Source organism: Fopius arisanus, unplaced genomic scaffold (assembly GCF_000806365.1).
Source record: "Fopius arisanus strain USDA-PBARC FA_bdor unplaced genomic scaffold, ASM80636v1 scaffold00010, whole genome shotgun sequence".
Classification (NCBI taxonomy): Eukaryota; Metazoa; Arthropoda; class Insecta; order Hymenoptera; family Braconidae; genus Fopius; species Fopius arisanus.
The window spans coordinates 223,140-244,520 of NW_011887749.1; the positions used below are offsets into that span (position 1 = coordinate 223,140).

Consider the following 21,381-nt stretch of genomic DNA (forward strand, 5'->3'; position numbering starts at 1 on the left):
AGCCAACCTGATAGTGTCACCAGAGTTGCGCGCACGACAATTCCAACCTCTTGGTGACATATAAATATCACCAACTCCCTGATAATCTACCTGTGCGCAAGCGTATCTCCAGAAAAATACCAATGAATTTAACCCCGAGAATCTGCAATCCCGTGTCTTAAAAATGGGCTGTCATGAATTCAACGGATCGTGTGCATTCCATCCCCCGTTTTCTCAAAACTCCATCACGACCTCCTGGTGTCCACCGGCACCGAGAGTCCCCACCAACTGTTCTCACCCCTCACAATTCCATATGATTAAATAAATGAAGAAAACAGGTGCACCACTTGCTCCAACACTATCCCATCATAGACACGAATTCTCCTCATAGTGATAGTGTTATCGGTGTAGGTGGATATCTCCAGGGACTACCGTAGGAAAGATGGATCTTTAGATGGAGGGCCGGATGAACGGGTAACAAGACCAAAGTTGGATGTGGAATGGGTGGAATGGGTGGTGTGGGGTGAGACAGACCGTGGGGGGGTGGAGAGGGATAGGAAAAAGCAGAGACGAAGATTCACCGGTTGGAGAGTGTATATAGGAGTGGAATGGGGTAGGACGGATGAGGTGACCCCGGGAGAGGACTGTACACCAGGGGTTGTAGAGGGTATAGTTTGTCGGGATCGATACGGCAGAGAGGCCGCGCACAGCTCCTGTCCCCGTGCTGCCATTGGTCATAGCTGCAGCTAGACTCTCCTTTCCAACCTCTGCAACCCCCTTCTCTCAGCATTGGTATAGGTATATCCTCTCCTTTCAGCCCCCTTTTGGTGCCCACCAGTATCTTTAACAACCCGCCCATATCAATTCATTAATCCGGCATTTGTGTTATTTTATTTATTCAACGTGGGACAGCCACTCAATCAAATCACTGAGGATTTATCACAGCTGATGAGTTATAGGTAGATAAGTGGCTCGATCTGGATGGGCTGTTGAATATGGATGAACCAAGAGTCAACGGACACACTATCGTGCTCACAGGAGACATAATTGCCTTAATTAACGCTAATATGGTAAATCGAGCACTGTCATTTCCTTCCCTGGGACACGATCGTCGTCGTGATCATATTCACCTGTGGAGGGTGGTGAGGACAATTGGATGTGCTACCATTCAAATCGTCACGTGAATTTATTCAGAATACCTCGGATGGACTATCCGTGGGGGTATGACTTTGGAATTGCGTTGGGGAATGCAGATACATAAATTCATGAGGTGAACGAATAACAACCGAGTGACGCCACGCTAGCTTCCGTGCCCCGAGTACACCATGGATATATGAAAACCGCGGCTACGTAGCAATCGTATTCATGAACCGACACGGTAATTAGGGACACTAGCTCGCCTCGCAACCGGAAGTCGAGGAGCTCAAGAATCCTCCCCTCAAGGTTTCATATTCACCTTTCCAGGAGAAAATCTACTATCAACGGAAACACTTGTGCATTATATTTTTCATATTTTTTTTTTTCTCATTGTGTTAATTATCGGGATAGAGGTCGAGGTGGAAAATTCATCGAATTGACGGATTAATTGCAGCGACGGATGAGAAAAAAAATTAAAGAATCACTCGGAATTATTTGGACGCCAATTATTTGCGCTGAGCCGAGGCCAGTGATACCTAATAATTCTTGCTCACCATTTCGCAAAAGGAGTTGCTTAACTCCTCTGCATTCAAGGGCCCATCGTGCCTTTATAATGAAGATATAACTGAGCCGAGACATATTTACGTTCAGGAGAGAGTTTTGCTTGTTACTCTCTCTCTTTATGGTTCGAAGGGATAGACAAAGAGGAGAATAATAATAAAAAAAAAGATGGTCCATAACGCATGGGCGTTTGTTGTTAATCAAACCTTGGGCGCTATAACGAGAGAAATTTTTTTCCACCGAATCGACGAGCCAGTTGACATACCCGTCGAATACCAGTCGTAATTCAATGAATAACGCGAAACTCGGTAATCAACTGACGCAATGATTGGGTAATTAATGAATCACGGAAGTCAACGAGCAGATGGACTAATTATTCCGGTATAAAAAGTGGATTAATTTCCATAAATGTGCATCCTCGGCTCGCGGAAGTGAACCCGACGCCACGCCCGCGTTCCCCCGTACCCCACCAACACACGCCGACATATACCCAGCATTATAATCCTATTACGGATTAACCTGGCACTCTTTTTATTCTCTCCGTCTTCCCTTGAATCGAATATTTTTTGTTCGCACGAGACAACTCCGCGATCCCCGAGTTAAAATTGGCCGGAACGTATTTTTCCATTAAACTGGATGGCCCAAAAAGCACCGAGTTGTATTAAATTATAAGGTGTACAGGTTCATCGATTTTGAGGGCAGTTAAATGAACCTTCAAAATTCATATTAAATTCATTTTACTCTCGAGAAGACTGCAGCTGATTTCAGAGTTTCATTTTTTTTCACTGCAATTGAAAAATTTCCTTTGCGCACTATTGCACTAGTGTCACTTGGTCGAATTGTGCAATTGACGATTATAAATATCGATGGATTACCTGGGGTATTAATCCACAAGGTAAAATATAACGCAATCCGAAGTAGCTCCATTCCAAATAAGACGTCTGAAGACACATGAGGGGCGAGAGATTTAACGAGCCAGTCCCCAAGGTGGTATGAAGCTCTCAGGACCGAGAGAAAGATCCCCCGGAGAAAAAAGAAAAGCATCACCCAGAAAGAATGAAGCCATTAAAACTTGGGGTTGCACAGGATTCTCCTGAGTGGCGAGTGTCGTTATCCCGAGACAGGGGTGATTAGCGTTTTTAATATCACACCCATTTTGTCCCATACTTATCTTTTAATTCCTCACCGTTCGTCCAAGAAAACCCCTCCCATTCTCTTAATCCCACGCCAGCTAAAAGGATTCGGCAATAAACAACAGTGAGTCTCGAAATTAGCCGAAGGGTATTTTCTTTTTTCTCGTGGCAGAACACCCCCACGATGGATTTACGCTGTAACCGCTCTGAGGATAAAAAAAAAAATCACCAGCTTCTTAATTTCAATTCACCGTAAATAACAACCCCCTGACATTTACTCCGTTGACATTTACTCCAGAGTATGACTTTAATTCTGAATTAACCCCCCCGACAAATGATAAAATATCACTGTTTCTAAAATAAAGTTTTTCCTTACCTTCCAGATGAAGCGGATTCCTCTTCCCTCCCCGTCATGAAAACCCACCGCACATCCCGGTAAGTGTATCTAATTACCCCGATGTTTACGTCAACGTTTACAGTGATTTACAACAAAATTGTGGCATCGACCTTCGGTGCACAGCGAAAACGCTTACGAGAAAGAAACAGAGTGAAATAAACAAAGCAAAATGAAAACGAGAGAGAAACTCGCGGTCGGCTAAAAACTACATGAGGATTTGGTCATTTATCATGACGTCGGCTGGCCGGAGGGTGCATCCTAGCGAAAAAGAAAACCTTGGAGTGAAAAAAAAAAAATATGTATAAAATGGGTTTGGAATATAATCCACTGGACAGACTAATCGCAGTCAGAACCTAGCCAATATCGTATTATTATAATTTCATGTTCTGCGACTCCCTGAATGTGTCAGAACAGTCTCGATTTATGAATTATCGACGACGTGTCGATCGTGATCGAGAATTTGATGGCCTCTTCGGTCTTTCGGTCTTTCAGTCTTTCAGTCCTGAAAGATCACTTTTTTTCCATCTCAACGAACAGGTGCTGTGTCCTGGGGTTAAAGCCAGGACATGAGGAGTCGTGGGAGCAACGATACGGGATGAGGGAAAAAAATGGAGAGCGTCATATTGGGGCAACACCTACGTGTCCATCGATGGTACACACATAACGCCTCCAAATTACATAGTCCCTGGGGTTCATCCATCACAATCCCTCGTGATGTTGGAAAGAGTTTCGCAGGACCTGAATGAGAAGGTCCTGGGCAACGCCCCGGCGTTTAAGTCGTTAGCAATTTCCTGCACGGGACTATTTTTCGGGTCCAAATTCCATATGGCTCTCGGTAAATGCCGTCCGACGGTTTTTATCCCTCGTCAGGCCACCTTTTGCATTACGGCACTTTCGGGGCTATTCACTAAATTGATCGGTCAGCTTCACGCTCTAAGGATTTTCGATTCGTGTAACCGATTTTTGGATTATTGTGTTTATTTTATGAAGCTCTTGAAGAGAATCTGGTGGATTTAATACGCGAGACAATTGTTTTTCAATTTTTTTCGAGTTTTTTAAACCCGAAAAAATTACTGACTCTGTAATTCAGGTGGGACGGGCTCTGGGAGCCCCCGGTAGAGGGCGCTAGAGGATGGACTCGATATTTCTCGAGAGGCAGGGGTGGTAAGGAAGATTTCTGTATTAGATTGCAGAAATCTGTCTGAACAGAGTCGAAGGAAATTTACCGATGAAAGCTAAAATTTCGTTCTGCGGTAGGACAAGTGGGTGATTATTTAATTCATCATCAACTGAACGGTCAATTTATTAAAAACCTCAGCTAATATTAACACATTCATAAAATGCCAACACTATAAAATTGAAAATGGCGTCATATTCAAGGACATTGTTTACAATTTTCAATGTTAAATAGCTCTCGATAGAAAAATAATATCGAGAAAAATCCGCGAAGCACGCGCGGACGATCTTGCATGTAAAAAATCCGTTGAGTAGTTCAAGTGATATTCAAGGAAATACATTCATGGAAAAGGTGTAATATCTCTGCAGCTACTGCAAGTTTTACCGTATTTATGTCGAGTTTTCTCAAAATTGATCTTCAAAATCGGTTAAATACAAGGTTTCAATTCGGAAGCAAAAACAAAAAAAAACCATAAGATCTGTGATTCACATGTATTTATTTCTCTGAATACATAAAAATACTGTGTCCGATACAAACGTTGTATAAAATCCGCTACAATTATCCTCTGACAAAAAAATTAAAAATATATGAAGAACCGCGGAAATACTCTTCTCCAGTAACAGTAAAAATTTTATGTTTCCGTTCAGTCATTGATTAACGTACATAAACCAGAGCAGCCTCTCCCTCAGCAAGTAGTCGAATCAAAAAAATCTCAAGCATTGGTAACCCCCTCCATTCGAAATATCCTTAAACCCTAAATAATTCCCCTACAGTAACCTACAATCAATCCCGATTATTGCCCCCATCCTTAGCATCTACGTTGCCCTCTCGCTCGATCCTGGAGTTCTGACGGAACCGCTCAAAGTCGTCGTGCTGTCCAAAAACCTTGCGCCCAGTGATTCTCTCATTGTCCTTGACATTCAGTTCAGTCCCAACATGAACAGGCCAGGGTAGGTTGCCCTGGGTCCTGCCCTCGACAGGATTCACGGGACTCCTGTGGCCCTCGTCGGTACCCAACACTTCCTTGAAGCTCGCGTGGTCCAGGTCTTGTTCCCTGTAGCGGGTGTCATCAATCCTGTCATAAGACATGTATGGGCGCTCCCAATAATTTCTCTTTCCGTATGGATCATACGAATCCTGGCCGTAAGGATACCGGTACGGGTACTTCAAATCAATACCAGGAAGTCTCCTGTATGTGTCCCTGACCGGAGGCATTGAGGCCCTCCCCGTGGTGTCGTATGGTCGAAAATCGTAAGGCCTCCTGGTATCCACGGGTTTCCTGACGATCTCCGGAAGAGTCGCGTAGTAAATAATTCTCTTTGGCTTCGGTGTCGGACGATTCCTGTACATATCGTAATCCTCGATACGATACCTGTCCGCGGAGAAGCCGGGGTCATTGACCCCGCGAATGAGGTATTCACGCTCGGTCCTGAAGTGATCCGGATAGAAATATCCCCTTGAGTAAGGCACATCCAGGTCTCGGTCCCTCAGGGAGTTTCTGTAGGGCACATCCTCGTAGTTTCTTCCAACCGGTAGAGCCCTGGCTTCCCTCCCTTCGGCATAGCTCCTCCTGTTTTGAGTGACAAAATCCGCCCGCGGGGGTTGTTGCCTCATCCCCCTGGAGTCATCTTCAGAGCTGTCTAAATTCGTTCTGTGACGGAATTCAACGGCCAACGGCTGTTTTGACCACGACTCTGGTGAATTCAATCTAGGCTCTCTGACGTTTTTCGTCCCAGATATTTTTTCCATCACCCGATCCTCTTCATCGGCGTTCCTCCGTACCCTAGGCTTCTCCCGAATAACCTCTGCAGAGGTCAAGTCTTCTTCCAGGCTTTCCGGACAAACCTGTCGGTTTCTGCCAACGCGGTTTGGCTTTCGGGACTTTTCCCACGGTCCTGGCAGCATTTCGACGTCAGGATCGTTCCTCGGCTTCTTTAGGACTCCCTTGAACACGGGGTGATCGAAAAGAACCTCCGGGACATAGTCACTCCCCATATCCTCGACTTCTTTAGCTTCTCGCTTTGAGTTCGCTTGATCTGTCTCGTCCTTGATCAGCTTGCCAACTCCGCTGACACTCCTCACCTCAAATGCTGACAGGTCAACCCTCGGCCAGGTTGGATGGGTCGTATGTCCTTGCTGACCTGGCGACACATCCCACGCTGTACCCACGCCAGCACTCAATGTCAATGATATCACACTGAACAACGAAATAATCAGCAGCATATTGTTATTTGTTAGCTGCAACAAAAGAACTCATTAAAACAGGTGTTGGTGCGAGGGAGACTTCAAATCGTTGAAATGCCAAAATCAGTGGTGCATAAATGTCACGGTAATTTCATGTTCTTTCACCGAAATGAACAATGAACAATCATCCGGTGTGCGTTGGCGTGATCCTGACAAACCAAATTGCACGGACTGGTATTACCGTGACAAATATAATTCCCTAGGCGTTTCCGTAAGCCTTTATGTGTAACAAACTGATCGGTCCCAGGATCCGGTTATCGGGTTTCCGGTCCCACGCAGTGACACCTTTTCAAATTACCATTCGATCCATCATTGATCACTCAATAATCGATTTTACAATCGGCGCAATGTCAACGACACGACACTCTATTTAAAACGGAATAAATCTGAAAATTGTCCGTGACGGAGACAATTGCCACAGATATTTACAGTTAAAACTGGTTCAATGTACTTTGGGCTGATATCGTCATTAGAACGCTCTAATTATAAATTCGCGAGCGGAATCAGTGTGTGAAGAAGTCGAAAAAGTCTCGTACCGTAAACTACATAATTGCGCTATCCCCTTTCAAGGACAGGTCAATTATCCGCGAAATAAATATTCCAGAAAATGATAAATTGATTAGCGAGGAGTGATGATCGGAGTAATGATTAACAATTACAAAATTATCGACTTACCCAACTTATCACGGATTTTGAAGAATTAATGATCCTCGATGTTGTCCTCGCGGAGTCGCGACGATAACTGAAATCGGCGGTCGGTCTCTTCAGTTAACAGTCAGCATCTGCATGTCGTCATTATGAACCAACGGCATTGAGGTGCAGCCCCTCCACCCGGGGCTGTACCGTTCGTTAAAAGACAATTTTGTTCCACCGGTATATCCACGCAATTTGTTAAATCTTATCTTATCCTTGAGAAATTTAATGCGTAAATCTATTTTCTTAATTGATCCTCAAGTGCATAACAGTACCGCTGGTACTTGCTGACGAAAAACATGTGAATCCATGCGACTAACGGTGAGTATTCATTAAGCATATGATTATTAATTAACTCCCTGATTACCCTGCCTGATAATCGATCTGAACTCTTGAAATCAACTTCCGGGACTTGTCAAAGTCCATTAAATACCCATTAATCTCAGAAACTACTGATTTTAGGAGAAAATATGAAAAGATATTTTCGGCTGGAAATTTAATCAGCTACAAAAAAGTCCTCTACAGTATTCACGTTAAATCAATAGTTTCCAAACAATTCGGTAATTAACACGAATTTTTAATTGGATTCATTTGGATTTATAATTTCCCGCCGGATTTGAATACTACTGTCGAACAAAAGATGGCGACAGGGGAAATTCATCATCGGCACCTCTAGAGTCGCCTCCAGCGCCATTTCTCTTTCTCCATCAGAAAAGGTACACGCAGCACGCTTGAAACACACCATCGATAATCCATAATTAACAATGGCATCATTCAATATTTCTTCAACTAAAAATGTGAAATTGTGGCTTGTGGAAGGGATTAATAATATGGTTTCTTTATTTCAGCGGCCAAACATTCGATAACCATGTCCGACACAGAAGCGTAAGTGCCTCTCAAATTTTTGACAACACGAGTTTTCCAGTCCCTCATTCCTTCACATAATTTCCGTACTATTTTCCACTCCACGATTGTAATTAATTATTCACCTGCATCTTTTAACCAGGCAATCATCGCCTCCATCTGCAAAGTGCAATATTTTTTTTGGTTATAGCGATGATATTCCCCCAGCACCTGTGGTTGGAGGTCCCATGGACGTGAATCAGGCTCTCCAGGAAGTCCTGAAAAACGCACTTATCCATGATGGAGTGGTACATGGTCTCCATGAAGCCGCCAAGGCTCTCGACAAGTCAGTTTTAATGTTAAAAATAATAAGAATAATTTATGGTGTATTGGAGACTCATTGGATTTTTTTAAAATGTAAATCCTGCAGGAGGCAAGCAATGCTCTGCATTTTGGCTGACAACTGCGATGAGCCCATGTACAAGAAGCTTGTGACAGCCCTCTGCAACGAGCACCAGATTCCCTTCATCAAGGTTGATAATAATAAGAAACTTGGTGAATGGGCTGGACTCTGCAAAATTGATAACGCTGGAAAGGCACGTAAAGTTGTCGGATGCTCCTGCGTTGTTATCAAGGTACACCAAATACATCAATTGTTCTATAATTCTTTTATTCAGTAATTAAAATGATGAAAACCTAGGCTCCCTCTTCTGAGGAGAACCCAAATATTAAAAAAACCGTGCTGATACACGCCTGGCTGAATAATTATTATAAACAAAAGATTTTTCTCATTTAGTTGAACGATTTTTGAGTTTGTCAATTTTTTTCAGGATTTCGGTGAGGAAACCCCAGCAAAGGACGTACTCATCGAATACATCAAACAAAATGCTGTACACTAAGTTATTTTAATAAAACTTTGATCGTATTCCACTCGTATTTTATTTTTATTCAGTTCCTACCACTAAATCGATGAGAAAAAATAATGCGTTAAATTGAAGTTCAAGTTTCAGCGGATTTTATCATCTCGCATTGATCCTTGTGGGTAGTCCAGTCTTTGACTTGACATTCCCTGTGAAGAATTTCAATTATTCTTAATAATTTTAATTATTTCAGTGATTACAGTGCACGTGAAAATGAAATATTGTTTACCTTCCGCAGTACCAAACGATTTTGCATTTCGAGCACTTTTTTGTTGCAATTTGCAAGCAAAGAGCGCAAGTTTTAGTGGCTGTGGCCACAATTTTATCAACATCGTACGCTGCACTGAGTATTTCAGCGTAACTTTTAACATGATTGACGTCATTATTGTAGAACAACTCTCCCTGAAATTTCGCGATTTTCTTCCACTTCTTTCTGTATTTATCGAGAATAGAGGAGCGAATCTGGGGGATTATTTCCACAGAAATCGGAGGGTTTGAGTTGTTCGCAGGAGGCGAGAGGGTGAGATACCCCAGCCATCGACGTAGGTCGATCAGAGGAGATATTTGATCCAAAACTCGCTCGTGCAGATATTTTTGCAGCTGATAGAAATACATTTATGAAAAAATTATTTCTATTCAAATTACACCTCAATAGAATTACCTTCGACAATTCCGATATTCGGAACTCATTGATTGGATAATACGGGGCGCATTTAGGATTCAAGAGAAGTTCTCGAAGTGCGATCCAAATCTGTCCCTCAGTCTTACAGATTTTATCCCTTTCGTTTTCCTTGACTTTCTCCCAAGTGGACGTATAAATTTCCTCGCCCTCTTTACTAATTTTCCTCCAGGGCTTTTTCTCAATTAATGTCGTCATCAGATAGGGCAGATCATGAGTCGCCATGAGTCTTTTGATAACAGCCAAGGAAAGACTCTCCGCAAAACCCGACAGATACGACAAAATCGAAATTGACTTCATCGCGATATCGAATTGCATCTGCTGTCGTTTAAAAACTAATTCCTCGAGGCAGGATGCGTTTTCTGGAAGGGAAACCTGTGGTTCTGTCTCAGAAAAAATCAGAGCAGTCACATTGCCTATGGAGTAGTCAACCAGGTCTAGAGCCGAATCATCTAGAGTTTCCACGCTGTCAGAGTGGAAGAGAACGTTCTCCAGGAGAGAAACAACTAGACTTTCGTGATAAAAAATACTGTACATCATGAAAGTATTGGAGGGCTCGCCATTTGCTCCGATTATCACCGGAAATACCTTTTCCTTCCAGATAGAGATTTGAATCGCTTCGTAAATCAAAATCGGGATCTGCAATGCAATAAATACTGGATATATCTAATCAGTGAAAATACTGCAGTTTCACGAATTTTTAAAAAGACCTTTTGAAAATTGACAAACCACTCCTTGACAGCCTCTTCCCTCAACGTGCTAATCTCCAAAACGCTCTGCTGATGCAGAAGCATGAGCCTCTGATGATTCTCGAACCATTTTTTCATCCCGATTTCATCGAGACTCGAGGGCCTCAGATTTTCGATTAAAGCCTCTGCTTCCCAGGGTGGCAAAATATACTCAACACTCTCATCACCCATTTCTCTCGAATTCACAACCTTAATAAACAATTTCCTCACGAACAATTCGTTCCCATAGCAACCAAATATTCCCGCTAAATTTCCACACCTAGGGAATCCCCCGATAACCCCAGACGTCAGCTGGCAATGATCGTTAAAATCCCTAGGTTTGTTGTCATCGAACTGCCAACAATGCCAAGAATTCCAAAAACTCAAAATCACAAGTGACTCCGACCATGAAAACATAATCTTGAAAAATGGAGCTGTCAGCGATCCTGAGGAGAGCTGCAACGCAAAACGATCGGAAAGATCATGAGATAATCGAGAAGGAAGAGGGCAAGCACTTCCAGAGACTCTACGAGAGCTGGAAGGGGGCAAAATCATCCAACATAAACCAAACATACAAGATAATCCCGAAATTTTACTTCAAGCTGCCAAAAGAAGATGAGATTCTCCCTCAGAAACTTCGAGAGGAGACCAGAGCATTATTCCTGCAACGTCGCTCCCGCCAACTCCTGGACAACAACGAGCTGAAGGCCCTGTGGGTCCTCCTGGACAAACACCACAGCCCTCCACTGTCTGGTGACGAACAGCTAATAAATTACGAGGACTTCAAGAACGTGGGTAGACTAGCAGGTGCCAAATGCTCTCCCTACTTCACAGCTGTTGTATTCGCCAAACTCCAGCAGGGTGATCCCCACGGAAGGATCAGCATAATGGCACTCTTCAATTACGTCATGAGAAAAGTCTGGCTCCACCAAACGAGAATAGGTCTCTCCCTGTACGACGTGACAGGTCAGGGCTACCTGAGGGAATCAGACCTGGAGAATTATATCCTCGAGCTGATACCCACCCTACCTCAGCTGGAGGGTCTTGAGAAATCCTTCCACTCGTTCTACGTCTGCACAGCAGTGAGAAAATTTCTTTTCTTCCTGGATCCCCTGAGAACAGGACGAGTGAGAATCCAGGATATCCTCGCCTGCAGCTTCCTGGACGATCTCCTGGAGCTGCGAGATGAGGATCTTCCCAAGGATCTGCAGGAGGCCAACTGGTTTTCAGCGCCATCCGCCCTCAAGGTCTATGGGCAGTACCTCAATCTTGACAGGGATCACAATGGAATGCTGAATAAAGAGGAATTGTCTGGATATGGCACTGGAACCCTCACCGGGGTATTTCTGGAGAGGGTCTTCCAGGAGTGTCTCACGTACGAAGGGGAGATGGATTATAAAACGTATCTTGATTTTGTACTCGCTCTGGAAAATCGACACGAGCCTCAGAGTCTTCATTATCTCTTCAGGATCCTGGATATCAATAATAAGGGGTATCTCGACACCTTCTGCTTGAATTACTTCTTCAGGGCCATTCAGGAGCAGATGAAGATGCATGGACAGGAGCCTGTCAGCTTTGAAGATGTCAAGGACGAGATATTTGACATGGTAAAACCTGCTGACTCCTGCAGGATCACTCTCCAGGATCTACTCAGCTGTGGCCAGGGCGACACCATGATCAGTATTTTAATTGAATTCCATGGATTCTGGGCTTATGAGAATAGAGAAGCCATGGCTGCTGACAGTGGGGACGAATCATCTCATGTGTAATTGATTTTTTAAATAAAGATTTTGTTTTGTAAAGTCGTTTCAGTGTTAATCATTGAGAAATCAAATTGTTTCGTTCTTATCAATTTCCTTCGAAATTCCCAGTCTTGCTTTTGATTATTCTAAATACTTGATCATTTAAACATAACCTTTAAGTTTTTTCGGGAGAATGGCGAAAAACAGATCTGAAATAGAAGCTGCAAAACAGCAACTCATACTAGATAACCCCTGTCACGAGGTAATTAACATTATTCATCATCTCTCCACGTATTTACGTACTAATTACCATTTAATTAATCTTCTAGGAGTCGGAAGGCTCCCGACGTTGTCTAGAGAAAAATAATTACAATTATGACGCCTGCACTCTTTACTTCGACAATTTTAAAGCGTGTAAAAAATTTTGGGTGAGATTTCAACTACCATTCAACCAAAAGCCAAAATATCTCGGTGTCCAAGACAGATATCACGATTTTTGTCTCGACCTTTTTTGTAGAACTAATGACGAACTACAAAAAAGGTAATTACACATTTTTTGGTATCTCTCTGAAATTAGGAGATATTTAGGTGTTTATATATTATTTTCTCGAGATTATTAATGGTTTTCTTCAGAATGAGGTGAAGTGGTCAAGAAAGCGTCAAGGAATAACTCCACCGCTCCCACTACCTGATGATCGAAAGAAAATAAAGGCCGAGTACATGGAGAAAATGCGCAGATAGTCTTGTAATTGGTAGTAATAAATATGATATAATTGTTATAATTTTGAAATATTCACGGGAGACATTATTTTCACAGAAAGTGTTTAATGTGTCTGATTAGTTACATTATCATTCGTCCAGAGTATGTTAGGTAAATGCAGTTGATGTACACTCGATATTTACATCCATTAACGTAGATTTGGGGTGGGACTAGTTTGTACATCGTTCCTTACATTAAAATTTCCATCTCAAATACAGATTCATCGATAACGCGCACCAAACAGCCGCTCCGGATTCTTGCGATCTAATATTTCGATCTAATGTGAAAATTTCTATCGAATGAAATATCACAATATATACAAGAATCATCAGAAGTCATAAAGTGCGACAAGTCGATTTTTTATTTTATTCAATATTGATTAATCCAAGAAACTATTGATTTCAGGTGAAAATATCAAAAGATCTTTTTCGATGGTAATTTAATCAGCTGCAAAAAAGTCCTTCAGCTTTTTTTCTATAAACCAATAGTTCTCGACATAAATCAGTCATTACAGAAATGTTAAACTCGAATTGTCTCGCTTTAACACTTCGCCACTGAAATAATTACAGAATAATTTTTTGAGTATAGTTTCTTTTTCCGCCCTCATCAGCTCGGAAAATCATAAACAAAGGCATAAGCCTTCGAAATGTGAAAGTGTAATGGCAACCATAAATATAAAATTATTAACTAATCGTCCGAGGGACGACGCACGCTAAAAACGAAGAAGTGCAGATTGCAAATGAATTAACACACGGTCAAACCAGGAGTTCGAATCATGCCAAATCGTTCACAATCACGGGATAAATAATTTGAAAAACAAAGACAAGAGATCAGATCTGATTAGGGCATCGAGAGGCTGCTGGGGATTTTTTTTTCTGCGCACAAATTCTCAGTATTTTCAAATAAATTTGTCGGTTACATCGATTGACTCTCTCGTCGATAATTGATAATTGATGAAACACGTGTGCATAATCTCATTCTCCGAAGGAGATCTTCGTTTTTAACATGCATCGTCGGCAAGTAGTCATTCGGAGTGTTCGCGTATGCGGAATGTTTTTATGCGGAAGTGATGGCACATCTGACGAACCTGTGGACAGAACAAAAATTCATCTCATTGAATTATTTAATCTCCCAAAGAATTATAAAAAAATCCACTCACAACACAAGTTCCATAATGAACATGAGCTAATAGTGAAGCGACGGCGACGATGTACATCGTGACGAGGTCATACTCCGGTAGAATATAACTGAAAACAGCAGCGCCACCCACAGGAAGTAGAATCCAGGGCAAAAGCTCGCACCTGGTGTTGCTCATCTGCGCGACAATGAGTCGACAGGAGATATTCGAGAAGATGGTACCGCTGGCGAAGTAGATGATCCTGGGATCCTTCTCAAGTATTTCACTCCTGGAGTGACTGACCCAGAAGGTGGTGATGGCAAAGAAAACACCTAGTGCAACAAGTGGCCTGAGTGCCTCCCCCATCGTTCGATTTTTCCCAGTCTTGTCTCTGTAGGACTTGTAAATATTCCAAAGTACAACAGGAAGATTCGATACCAGAGCACTGGCATACAGAAGCGTCTCGAAGATTGTTCCCGCAGTCATTCCCCCAGGTAGATCAAACTTCCAGACTCTGTACCCTGCGAAATTCGTCAGGAGGAACACGAGAATTGTAGCAACCATCGATACGTCGTAGCCCCAGGGGAGAAAGAGAACTCCAGTGTTGTATTTCTCCCAGTGGCTCAGGTAGAAATTTATGAAGACATTCCAGAGAATGAAGTACATCCTCAAGGGTGATACGCTGTGCTCGGTTCTACCGAATACAGAGTACATGCAAACGGTGATGAGCATCGCTGTCCAGCTGTCCAAACCGTGGTCAAAAAGCTCCCCTAGGGGACCCGATGTCTGCGTTCTTCTCGCCTGTTTTCCATCTATTCCGTCCAGGGTGTACGCCATGAAGATGTTGAATGCACCAAAAGCAAAGATCCACGTTGGGATTCTGTCGTACTCTAGGTGATCGTCACTCGACGCGTAGAAATAGTAATCGTAGTAGGAGAATACCAGGAAGTTGAGCACTGTGAAGAGAAAGCCTGCAAACGTCAGGACATTTGGTGCCACCCATTTTGGACAGAACTGGAAGATTAAAATTATTAATCGGGTGGTATTTATTTATCTGTGGACCAGTGGTTTTCCTACCTCTACCACTTTGTTCCAGAATGGGTGCATCACGTAGATGCTCAATGGGCTCGTGTCCAAGCAGCTGTACTGTGGAAAATAAAATTATTTCGAGAATTCTGTAATCCAGCGATAGACATTCTCAAATAGTCACTATTTTGTGGCGTAACAATTCGAGATCCTTCGGGAGTTCTTGAAATTATTCTCAATATCTCGTAACTGATTACATAGTTTTGTAATTAAATGATTAATCAATTCGATTTTGGGAGAACAATCGATAGTAAATCGTAGCTGAACAATGGTTTTCCGTAGAATTGTTAACATTTCTCTTATCAGAGATGTATTCTCGCATACATCAAGGTAAAACGAGGTTTGCATAAACAGAATTGTCACCTGTTCTGATAATTGTCGTTGACAATTCACCGAGACCTGCGTTATCAGGCTTCCGTAAAAAAAAAATATGAAAGAATTGAATTGTGCAAACTAGCGAGTGACAGAAAATAATATCATGACCTTGAGTCATCACCGTGACTGAATACCTCCTTTCTCAGCGATGACATCGATATATTCTAGATGTTAAATCTAATAGTGATATAGTAAAAAAAATTACCTTGTAATTCTCGAAACCCGTGAGGTGTTCCTGAGTGAGATACTTCACCTCCAAGTTCAACCGTGTCATGGTTTATTATCAAAAGTACGCAATACTCAGGGAGAAAAATTGTCGAGCCAGGCTTTTAATTATCTCCCGCTAATAGACTATTTTTTTTTCATTGATAATTACATAGATGCGGGTTAGCCTCTATTTATTAGGAGTAATTCACCAGATGCTCTTGGATTAAATCTAAGTACTTTAATATATTTCTTAATATTAAAATAAATAACTCTCGAGTCTAATTTAACAACTATTTGAAAGTAATGAGATGTTCACTCATCGTTTATACTTTTTATCCGGTTAACTATCCACCATGATAGTTAAAAAAATGTTGGCTTGTAGGTACGCGTGCGCCTTCCGACGTTGACACATGATAATTGCTGACGAAGACGATGTAGTTGGACAGAGGGGCATGTCAGGGGTTTAAAATGACAGCTAATATTCTAGTACCGACCTCACGACAGAGAGGACGCAATTATCTATTTGTATTATTATTGTTATTATATACTATGAGATTGCTTTAATTTTATCATTTTTATTTTTTATTTTTTTCAAGTTAATATAACGTAATAATTTTTGCGCATAAAACATCGGTAGATGAATGGAATAATCATGGAGATAAGGCAAGAATAGATTTCATGAGGAAAAATTTTAATGAGACTGATTTATTCTCAATTAGAAAACATAAAGAGTCAACATATCCACCGAAGTATAAAATCAATAAATAAATTTGTTTTTCATCCAGAATCTAAAGTAGTACTATCCTAAAATACGTAAACACGAAAGGATAATTAATTCTCGTAAGATTGCCGCAGGTAGCCAAAAATATAACACGATTATGGAAATACTTATTGCGTCAAGCAAAATTGGTTTTTCGGACATTTGTGCAGGGTCGTAACTTATTCATGATTTAATCACTAAGTTCTCTTTAAGTCGAATGAATTTTTAGTTGTATAATTCATTATTAAACGACTGGGGAATGTAATTCATGAATCACAAGATTCCGATTTACTAGATCTTTTTTAAAAATCATATTTGGACGATTCCAAGATGGAAATCAACTCCTTATTCAGGAGAGGAATTGAGAGGAATTGGAGGATATCGAGAGGAAAGTTTTTTTGAGAATTCTTCCAAATATTGAATGGAAATTGACATTTAAAAAAAAAAGTAGGAAGACTCTAAGGACTGAGTTTAGTTGAATCATTTGTAAGTTTCGAAGAGTATCTCTGAATCTAAGAGAAATATGGAAAATTCTATATGAATCTTGTTTATAGCTCTTATTCCACTCTGCAGAATAGATCCTGCGGAAAATTATGCTCTCTGTCTCAGATTCAGTAATATTTCCTGGAAACTGCACTGAAGAATCAGTTAACGTGCTCTTTACCTCTTCCTTACTGAAAGTATTCTCCACTTATTCCCTCGCCAATTAATCACCCAATTAACAAGCTAGATATCCAAAATGGGACTAATCCATTCCATTCATACTGTATAATAACTTTTTAAATATAAATTAAGTCTCTGAGATTCGATGAGGAAGGCGAGGAATTCATCAACAGAATTGAACGAAAAATTATAAAGTGTGCCTTCTTAAAAATCACCTAAAATCTCTAAATCATCTTATATTAGAGGGCAAGTTGGTCTTTCAATGGATCGGGAGAATTATGATTTACTTTTGAAGATTGATAAGCCGACCAACAAAAAATCTCTTCACTAATTTCATTAACGGAGTAGTAAAACAGAATAAATTGACTCATTTCTTGGATGGTGTTTTTTTAAATATTTCCGAAACTAAGGAAGATAGCGAAATTTCAGTAATAACTTGATTTATCGCTTCGAATTACCTTTGCAGAAGAAGTTTAGCGAAAAATTTCATTATCTCCCCTAGTTTTGAAGATATTTCCGAAAAACTGATCGAAGAACTGTCAACGTACCTCTTTTTACGACTTCGCCGCAATTGTTTATAAATTAAGACTACGAGTGATGATCTTTAGAGCTCGAGGGGTCGTAGATCCTCTCAATCAAAGCCCTCATTATGCTTCCAGGCACCTTCTGGTGCTCTTTGATTAGATCCTCGAGGGCCTTGGCTACTTTGTTTTTCAATTCTTCTGGTGTCAGACTACTGTCGTAAGGAATTGGTTTGCCAACGTATGTCTTTAGTTTTACTGGAAAACCACCGTACAGTGGTGCAAATGGAAATCTCGTGGCTGCGTAGATCCTCAGCCACATTCTTCTGCCCCAACTCATCGTTCTGAACGCTTCTCTTAGGTTTTTGGTGAACATTGGTACGATACACTGAGGAAAATCATTAACTTAATCGCAAAAACTACCCGAGATAAATTGATAACTAAGAAAAAATATTGAATTCAATTCCCACAGTTGAATTATTTAAAGGAAGTAAAATATGACGTTGACTAGAATTTCTGGGACTGTAGGAAATAAATTCGAGTATGAACGAATGTAGAATCTAGTGTACCACTTTAGCGTCGAGGGCGACTTTAGCGAATCCCATTCGGTTCTTCCACAATAATTGATAATAAGAATCACCAAATTGTGCCTCGTAAACACCACCTGGAGATATTGCGAGCATATTCCCCTCCTTCAGAATAGCCGAACAAGTCTGAATCGTACCTGGTATCAACTTCATAACGTGACAGATGATAGCAAATCCAGGTACTTTGAATAAAAAATTATCCACCACCGAGTGAATGACTTTTGAATTGAGTAAAACAATTTTTGCTATGAAGTAGTAGAGATCGATGGGTACAGCACCGTGGTAATAGATAAATAATACTGGGGAATCCATTGGAATGTTTTCGATTCCAACAACTTCATATCCTAAAAGAATACAAAAATAAGTGATTAATAAATCAATAATCGAATATTCCTTTTTTCATTTTTATATATCTCTGAATTTGTCAGAGAGAGTGGATTTTTTTGTAAGACAACTTTGGTAGGCAAAAATAAAAACTTGATAAATGTTATTTACTAAAATTTCCCTATTTCTCATAGATTCAGAGATTTTCTTGGAAAACTTAAATAATCGAAAACGTAAATTATCTTGTTTTGCAATTTTACTAACGCATTCAGGATTTATACGGACCATAATAAATATATCCATGGACATCCCAAATTGCAGCAACGACACTTCTCGCTGCAGATTTCCAGTCCTTTCCGTAAGCCTCTCTCAATCGTTTTCTAGAGATTGAAAAAAAAAAAAATTTCAGTAAAAAACAGAATTTTATTCTCGTCTTACATGAATAATTCACCTCCCGGGTCAAGTGTTTCATTGTCCCTGAGAACACAGTATTGTTCGCGTTTCTCGTTGAAGACTTTCAAATTCGAACCAAGTACTACTTTTTTTTTGTATTTTTCAACCGTCGATTTACCTCATACCAGCAAGACTTTTTTAAAAACTTTTACACTCTTCTCTCAGTGCAAATTTTGTATTTTAGAGAAATAACTCACCTGTGTAATTTGTAAATGTAGAATATTAATGCAGTCATGTACAGAAGTAAGAGAATAACAACAGGTAATAGAAACGTGACTAGCAATGGCATGAGAAGCCATGAGAGCCATAATGTAAAATCCACGTCAATGTGGTCAACTGTGAACAAAAATAAGACGATAAAATAACATCTACATAAAAACATAAAGCATAAAGCATACAAACATGATAAATTAACATAGCCCGATAATATATAATTCAAACGAGTTTCGATGAGATTTTATTACGCACATAAGATAGAAGATCTTCCACTCATTCCAAATGTTACGCAATATTAAGGATGCCAATCAAAAATCGTAGGTCTTCACAAAAAAAATCATATTTCTTTCTGAGGGATATTATTTACAAATAAGTGAACGAGAGGCCTCAAACTTATGCACGAACATGTGATATAGGATAGGATCTTTTAATTATTTTATCCTTTTTGTCTTCAATCCCCAAATTTTTCTCTGGACATGTAATTTCATACATTGCAATGCTGTTGAAAAGTATAATTTTACCAGAGGTTTATCAGGCCCAAAAGAATTTTTTTTCTGTCATGAATTCAATTACTCAACAAAAAATAACACAACAAAATTTCCTGAGACATAATAATTTACCATTACCTGAGGAAATATTAATTACAAGCTTTTTATCATATCTTGGGTAGTACAAACAATTTGATGTTTAAACAAATTTAAACAAATGGTCTCTTATTTATATTTTTTATATGTGAAAAATTGTGAAAAAAACTCACCAATAATCTCCTCAAAATTCTTCAAAAAGTCATACACTGTGGAGAACATTCTCCTCTTTTATAGCCCCTCATAAATGCAACGAAAATTAAGAAGAACAATAAACAAACAACATAAAGTCGTCGAACTCCAAGAAATCAATGAATCGCTGAGGAAAAAAATATCGCGATCATGAAAAACTGAGGGAATTCAGTGACAATGGAAATGCCTCACTAGTTCAACGTCTTCCACACGTCTAAAACACTAGTAAGAGATGTAAAACATGATGACCGGCTGAAAAAAATCGTCGCCTTTCACCGATTACGCACACGAATCTTTCATTTCTCTTCTCAAGAATTTTCACCTAAATGTGTTTACGTTCACTCCATGTTTTCGCTTGTCGATTGGATCTGCTGCATCATGATTTTATGACGATGATAGTCATTTTTGATTGATTAATCAATCGATAGGGAAGATAATGATGAGTAGAGTAAGGGAAATTGGGTAACAATTGTGGGGATTCTTGGTGGTGGACTAAACAATCGGCTGTGTTTTTATTTAACATATGAGAAACCTGACGTGAGACGAATGGAGATCAGGTATTGCTGGGTTTCAGGTCGACGGTTAAGTTAGGTTATCGAGTAAATACCAACAATTCATTAAAAAATATTAGAGATTGACATATAAAAGGTCAGAAATCTACCACCAGTTCTCAAAAATTCTATTTTTTTAAGGTACAGCTCATTTTATATTTGCATTCATGTCTGCTCCAAATTATCGACGTCCTTACCATCGTGTTCTTCCTCCAGAGCAAAGAGGATTGACTGAAGTAGAGGCTCAGTTCTGGGAGTTTGAGTGACCCCAGCAGCATCGTAGTACTACACCCCAAGTGAGGGAGGGCGCGGAACTGCTACTGAGGCTGTTACTGAGCCAGCTCACGGGTAGACACCCCACCATTGGGTGCGACCCCCTCTTTCTCTTGGGGTGACGTACTACATGGCGGTGGGGTCACTCAAACCCCCACTGAGCGGCCCAGTTCTGCGCGAGCACCCTACCCCAAGAGAAAGAGGGGGTCGCACCCAATGGTGGGGGGTCTACCCGTCAGCGGACTCGGTAACTGCCTCAGTAGCACTCTCGCTGTCAGAGGGACCAGTCGACAGAATGAATATTAATTTCTGCGTTACGAAATTGGTATTCACTTAAATTTTTTGCGTCTATTTTCGAATTTTAGTGAATCCCTCCCCATTTTTATGCTCCTCTAATACTTTTTTGAAAATTTTTAATTTTTCAATTTCAGTGAATACCTTCTCCATTTTCATGCTCACCTGATACTTTTTTGAAAATT

General features: G+C 40.6%; 7 protein-coding genes across 8 annotated transcripts; 3 read left to right on the plus strand and 4 right to left on the minus strand.

Moving 5' to 3' along the window:
* Positions 1 to 4,863: 4,863 nt before the first annotated feature.
* Positions 4,864 to 7,382, minus strand: LOC105274208 (uncharacterized). Its single transcript, XM_011317126.1, has 2 exons — positions 7,304 to 7,382; positions 4,864 to 6,622 (listed from the first exon to the last, which is right to left on the minus strand). Exon 2 carries the CDS (start codon positions 6,605 to 6,607, stop codon positions 5,168 to 5,170), a length of 1,440 nt encoding a protein of 479 aa, XP_011315428.1. The 5' UTR covers positions 6,608 to 6,622; positions 7,304 to 7,382; the 3' UTR covers positions 4,864 to 5,167.
* A 598-nt stretch (positions 7,383 to 7,980) lies between these two features.
* RpS12 (ribosomal protein S12) lies at positions 7,981 to 9,094 on the plus strand. Its single transcript, XM_011317127.1, has 5 exons — positions 7,981 to 8,037; positions 8,170 to 8,206; positions 8,376 to 8,510; positions 8,595 to 8,799; positions 8,995 to 9,094. Exons 2-5 carry the CDS (start codon positions 8,190 to 8,192, stop codon positions 9,061 to 9,063), a joined length of 426 nt encoding a protein of 141 aa, XP_011315429.1. The 5' UTR covers positions 7,981 to 8,037; positions 8,170 to 8,189; the 3' UTR covers positions 9,064 to 9,094.
* A 6-nt stretch (positions 9,095 to 9,100) lies between these two features.
* On the minus strand, positions 9,101 to 10,683 carry Zmynd10 (zinc finger MYND-type containing 10). The gene is made up of 4 exons (XM_011298428.1): positions 10,474 to 10,683; positions 9,746 to 10,402; positions 9,314 to 9,684; positions 9,101 to 9,233 (listed from the first exon to the last, which is right to left on the minus strand). Exons 1-4 carry the CDS (start codon positions 10,681 to 10,683, stop codon positions 9,164 to 9,166), a joined length of 1,308 nt encoding a protein of 435 aa, XP_011296730.1. The 3' UTR covers positions 9,101 to 9,163.
* A 161-nt stretch (positions 10,684 to 10,844) lies between these two features.
* Positions 10,845 to 12,296, plus strand: LOC105274210 (serine/threonine-protein phosphatase 2A regulatory subunit B'' subunit gamma). Its single transcript, XM_011317128.1, has one exon. The coding sequence runs from the start codon at positions 10,920 to 10,922 to the stop codon at positions 12,258 to 12,260; it is 1,341 nt and encodes a 446-aa protein (XP_011315430.1). The 5' UTR covers positions 10,845 to 10,919; the 3' UTR covers positions 12,261 to 12,296.
* Positions 12,297 to 12,310: 14 nt separating this feature from the next.
* Positions 12,311 to 13,023, plus strand: LOC105274211 (coiled-coil-helix-coiled-coil-helix domain-containing protein 7). The gene is made up of 3 exons (XM_011317129.1): positions 12,311 to 12,495; positions 12,563 to 12,661; positions 12,867 to 13,023. Exons 1-3 carry the CDS (start codon positions 12,427 to 12,429, stop codon positions 12,972 to 12,974), a joined length of 276 nt encoding a protein of 91 aa, XP_011315431.1. The 5' UTR covers positions 12,311 to 12,426; the 3' UTR covers positions 12,975 to 13,023.
* A 15-nt stretch (positions 13,024 to 13,038) lies between these two features.
* Positions 13,039 to 16,180, minus strand: LOC105274212 (ethanolaminephosphotransferase 1). The gene is made up of 4 exons (XM_011317130.1): positions 15,777 to 16,180; positions 15,188 to 15,256; positions 14,153 to 15,124; positions 13,039 to 14,080 (listed from the first exon to the last, which is right to left on the minus strand). Exons 1-4 carry the CDS (start codon positions 15,843 to 15,845, stop codon positions 14,018 to 14,020), a joined length of 1,173 nt encoding a protein of 390 aa, XP_011315432.1. The 5' UTR covers positions 15,846 to 16,180; the 3' UTR covers positions 13,039 to 14,017.
* Positions 16,181 to 16,467: 287 nt separating this feature from the next.
* On the minus strand, positions 16,468 to 20,924 carry LOC105274213 (transmembrane protein 68). Of its 2 annotated transcripts, none has more exons than XM_011317132.1 (5): positions 20,827 to 20,924; positions 19,284 to 19,422; positions 18,919 to 19,013; positions 18,292 to 18,653; positions 16,468 to 18,110 (listed from the first exon to the last, which is right to left on the minus strand). In XM_011317132.1, exons 2-5 carry the CDS (start codon positions 19,373 to 19,375, stop codon positions 17,790 to 17,792), a joined length of 870 nt encoding a protein of 289 aa, XP_011315434.1. In that variant the 5' UTR covers positions 19,376 to 19,422; positions 20,827 to 20,924; the 3' UTR covers positions 16,468 to 17,789. The 2 variants fall into 2 exon arrangements, with proteins under 2 accessions (XP_011315434.1, XP_011315433.1); XM_011317131.1 differs by lacking the exon at positions 20,827 to 20,924 and adding an exon at positions 20,060 to 20,800.
* Between the last annotated feature and the right edge of the window lie 457 nt (positions 20,925 to 21,381).

Excerpts from the sequence above, each read along its gene's own strand:
- LOC105274212 (XM_011317130.1), bottom strand. The coding sequence starts at position 15,845 with ATGACACGGTTGAACTTGGAGGTGAAGTATCTCACTCAGGAACACCTC. Across the intron at positions 15,257-15,776 it reads CGGGTTTCGAGAATTACAAG|TACAGCTGCTTGGACACGAG; the intron begins GTAATTTTTTTT and ends TATTTTCCACAG. Across the intron at positions 15,125-15,187 it reads TCTGGAACAAAGTGGTAGAG|TTCTGTCCAAAATGGGTGGC; the intron begins GTAGGAAAACCA and ends TTAATCTTCCAG.
- Zmynd10 (XM_011298428.1), bottom strand. The coding sequence starts at position 10,683 with ATGGGTGATGAGAGTGTTGAGTATATTTTGCCACCCTGGGAAGCAGAG. Across the intron at positions 9,685-9,745 it reads GAATATCGGAATTGTCGAAG|CTGCAAAAATATCTGCACGA; the intron begins GTAATTCTATTG and ends TATTTCTATCAG. Across the intron at positions 9,234-9,313 it reads ATCGTTTGGTACTGCGGAAG|GGAATGTCAAGTCAAAGACT; the intron begins GTAAACAATATT and ends AATTCTTCACAG.
- LOC105274213 (XM_011317131.1), bottom strand. The coding sequence starts at position 20,108 with ATGTTCTCCACAGTGTATGACTTTTTGAAGAATTTTGAGGAGATTATT. Across the intron at positions 19,423-20,059 it reads GAATTTTGAGGAGATTATTG|TTGACCACATTGACGTGGAT; the intron begins GTGAGTTTTTTT and ends TTTTGTTCACAG. Across the intron at positions 18,111-18,291 it reads TCGCCCTCGACGCTAAAGTG|TGTATCGTACCAATGTTCAC; the intron begins GTACACTAGATT and ends GATTTTCCTCAG.
- RpS12 (XM_011317127.1), top strand. Across the intron at positions 8,511-8,594 it reads GCCGCCAAGGCTCTCGACAA|GAGGCAAGCAATGCTCTGCA; the intron begins GTCAGTTTTAAT and ends TAAATCCTGCAG. Across the intron at positions 8,800-8,994 it reads GCTCCTGCGTTGTTATCAAG|GATTTCGGTGAGGAAACCCC; the intron begins GTACACCAAATA and ends AATTTTTTTCAG.
- LOC105274211 (XM_011317129.1), top strand. The coding sequence starts at position 12,427 with ATGGCGAAAAACAGATCTGAAATAGAAGCTGCAAAACAGCAACTCATA. Across the intron at positions 12,496-12,562 it reads TAGATAACCCCTGTCACGAG|GAGTCGGAAGGCTCCCGACG; the intron begins GTAATTAACATT and ends TTAATCTTCTAG. Across the intron at positions 12,662-12,866 it reads AAGCGTGTAAAAAATTTTGG|AATGAGGTGAAGTGGTCAAG; the intron begins GTGAGATTTCAA and ends GGTTTTCTTCAG.
- LOC105274208 (XM_011317126.1), bottom strand. The coding sequence starts at position 6,607 with ATGCTGCTGATTATTTCGTTGTTCAGTGTGATATCATTGACATTGAGT.
- LOC105274210 (XM_011317128.1), top strand. The coding sequence starts at position 10,920 with ATGGAGCTGTCAGCGATCCTGAGGAGAGCTGCAACGCAAAACGATCGG.